We start from the raw sequence: 3,173 nt of genomic DNA, 5'->3' as shown, positions 1-3,173 counted from the left end.
CTATCTATCTATCATCTATCTATCTATCTATCTATCTATCTATCTATCTATCTATCTATCTATCTATCTATCTATCTATCTATCTACCTATCTATCCATTGGAGAGACATACAGGCTGGAGTCCAACAATGTCTAGCTATGAATGGAAAGGCCAAGAATTTAGTAGTTGCTCAGTCTCACAAGGCTGGGTATCTCAGCTAGTCCGTGTATGTTGGAATTCAGAAGAAATAGGTTCCAGTGCCAGTGAAGGAATGAATATGCTGATAAGGCAAGGTAATCAGGCAAAGAATGAACCCTTCTTTCTTCCTTTGTCCTTGTGTATACTTCTAAAAGAAAGTGTATACTAGATAAAGGTGTGTGTCATTCTCACCTCAAGATTCTGTTGTCTTCCAGTCTCAAGTAACAGATCACAAGTTTGTCTTCTAATTCTAAATTGTTGTTAATTTCAGATATTTTCAACTTGACAACCATCACAGAAGTCTTTACACAGAAGGGCCCGCAGGCTAATATTTCTTAACTGGCAAATTTGAATGAAGAAGCTACAGCATCAGGAGGCTGACTGAGCAGCAAAACTTGCATGTGGAGTAAAAAAATCCTGCTGCAGAGAAAGAGCTCCAAGATATAGTTAAAGCAATTTCAGAATATTTTAGTGTTTGATGTTTCAACTAAAAACTATTATAAGGACTAGTGCATGTGAAAAAAGTCTTCAAGGATATTCTTACCAGATTAAACCAGGGCATTCATTTTCATGCCACACTGTTATGTGTCCCAGAGTTCTTCTTTGTCACAGCACTTTAATTGCTTCAGTAACTTCAAAGAGACTTTCTTCAGCTGATTGTTTGCTAGAATTAGAATAAAAGAATGGCAGCATGGATACATGAGTATAATTATCACACCAAGAATTATTAGTAGTTTGCCTTCTTGCCAAATAAAGCACAATATTTCTAAGACTAAACCTACAAAATACAAGATAAAGAGGATGATAAAAGAAATTAAAACTTTCATGGCTTTCATATGAGCTTCTGTGTTGAGGTCTCGAAATCCTGAGCCATTTAATTTCATCAGCTTGTTGTGTCTCCAAAGAGAAATTATTAGCAGGAGACTTGCAATGACAGCTATCATAAAGAAGAAAAGAATTCCAAATTGAAAAAAGGCATGGTTAATAAGTAATTCATTTTCCTCTAGGTGAACATGCATGGAGATGTTTCTGTATTGCATTTTGATATCATTAACCATCTTCACAAATTGTGCAATAGCAATAAACAATGAGACGAACAGGCATCCTACCAGAAAAGTAAAAACATTGTCATTTCTCCTCTTCAGCCAGATAAATATGTAGTGAGAAAATTTTGCTATCTTCAGGAAATAGAAGATGCTGAGGCTGGTGGCAAACCAGACACTCAGTTGATTCATAATTATCCAGAGGTAATTGATGCATTCATAAAGGTTGAAATAGGTAAGTGTATGTATAGAGAATAACTTTGTATATGTGTCAAAAGTTATTATCCATATGAGACAAATCCTGGAAGTTGCCAAGCCAGTGAGAATGAAGCCAATCTTAGAGAGCTTCTTGTTCTTGGAATACTCTGTGCAGTTTACAAGTGCAATGAATATGTTCCCTAAAACTCCCAGCACCGCCTCACTAGTGGCAACAAAAAGAAGCATGCCTTCTGCTTCACCCAGCATCTCTGCAGATCACCAAAAATGCTCCTGCTGCAGAATGTTTCATAGATTGCCTGGTTGATGGAGGAGTGATTTTCTCTTCTTTATTTAATGAAAGCATAAAAATGCCTAGGAATGGCACCCGTGGTTTTAATCAGATACATCTCCACAGATTTCCTTGTGATTGCTTCTTTACTACTTATTGAGTCCATGGAATGTCAGAAGCCTTACTGCCTTCTTAAAATTTGTTAGTAACCAAATGTAAGTTTCTGTTTCATGAATTTTAATTGATTCTCTAAGACTATTTTGCATAGAAAAACTCAGCTGTGGAATAGACATATGTAGCAGGATACTATATATAACAGAAACCAGTTTTGTATATATTTTTTAAATAGCAGTCATTAATATTAGCTTGGAATCATGGCACATAGCTATCTACAGTGCCAGATAAGACAAGAACACTAAGCTAGGAAAATTACAATTACTTGAGCCAATGACTAGTTCAGAAAAAAATAAACAAAAGCTCTAGCTAAAATGAAAAAAAGAAAGAAAAAGAAATTGCTTTGCTTAAAAACAGTTTATAGAGAAATATAATGTATAAAAGTAGTAAATGAGTGTTTCTGCTTAGTCTATAAAATTTTGACAAGTGTCTCTGAGTAGCTTCTGTGTCTCACATACTGACAATCCTGCCTTTGCTTTCATGTCTGAGTTCGTGGTGGTCACTTTTGATATGAAAGTTCTTACAAATCATTCCTTCAGTTAGCATATTTCATTTTTATAACATCCGAAACTTTTATTTAATGTTTTAATAAACATTACCAAAGTGCTCAAATACTGCAAGTTCTCTTTTTGCCACTGAGGGAATATTGGTAGATAGAATTTTAAAGATTTTGCAATTCATGGAGTACACAGTCAACAAAAATAAACCAATTGTTTATTTTTAGGTCAACAATAAAATTTATCATTTAATGAGTCTTTATTATGTTCTTATCACTATGTTAGATACTTTAGTCTCATTCTTCATTTGGATTTCAAACTATTTCTTTAAGATTGGCTTTATTTTTTCTTAATTTTTATTTCTATATTTTTACTTTTTGTCATTTGAGCTAGGTATTGCCACATATCCCAGTTTCTATAATACTCTGGAATTGTCAAAATATATACTTCATGTGTAGTAAAATTTTGAGCCTAGAAGTGCTAGAAGGATACTTATTACACATAAATGGTATAGGTGGGTCCTGTTGCTATGTTGACTTCATGAACATGTCCTCAGAGAATGGGGACCAAAGCCTTTATCTTCATGGGCAGGATAGTATGCTTTTCTTTTACTAGACATCCATTTGATTTTCTTAAAATTTTGCAATGCTAACACTGATCTATATGGCAAGTATATGCTCAACTATGTTCATAGCAGCATTGTTTGTAATAGCCAGAACCTGGAAACAACCTAGATGTCCTTCAATAGAAGAATGGATGAAGAAAGTATGGAATATATACATATTAGAGTACTA

General features: G+C 34.1%; 1 protein-coding gene across 1 annotated transcript; it reads right to left on the bottom strand.

Annotated features, from left to right (window-relative positions):
- Positions 1–759: 759 nt before the first annotated feature.
- Positions 760–1,686, bottom strand: LOC101979250 (taste receptor type 2 member 104-like). The gene has a single exon (XM_005369256.1). The coding sequence runs from the start codon at positions 1,684–1,686 to the stop codon at positions 760–762; it is 927 nt and encodes a 308-aa protein (XP_005369313.1).
- Positions 1,687–3,173: the final 1,487 nt, after the last annotated feature.

Source organism: Microtus ochrogaster, unplaced genomic scaffold, assembly GCF_000317375.1.
Source record: "Microtus ochrogaster isolate Prairie Vole_2 unplaced genomic scaffold, MicOch1.0 UNK46, whole genome shotgun sequence".
NCBI classification, from domain to species: Eukaryota; Metazoa; Chordata; class Mammalia; order Rodentia; family Cricetidae; genus Microtus; species Microtus ochrogaster.
Note: the sequence above shows the minus strand (reverse complement) of the source record. Positions and strands in the feature narration are given on the sequence as shown.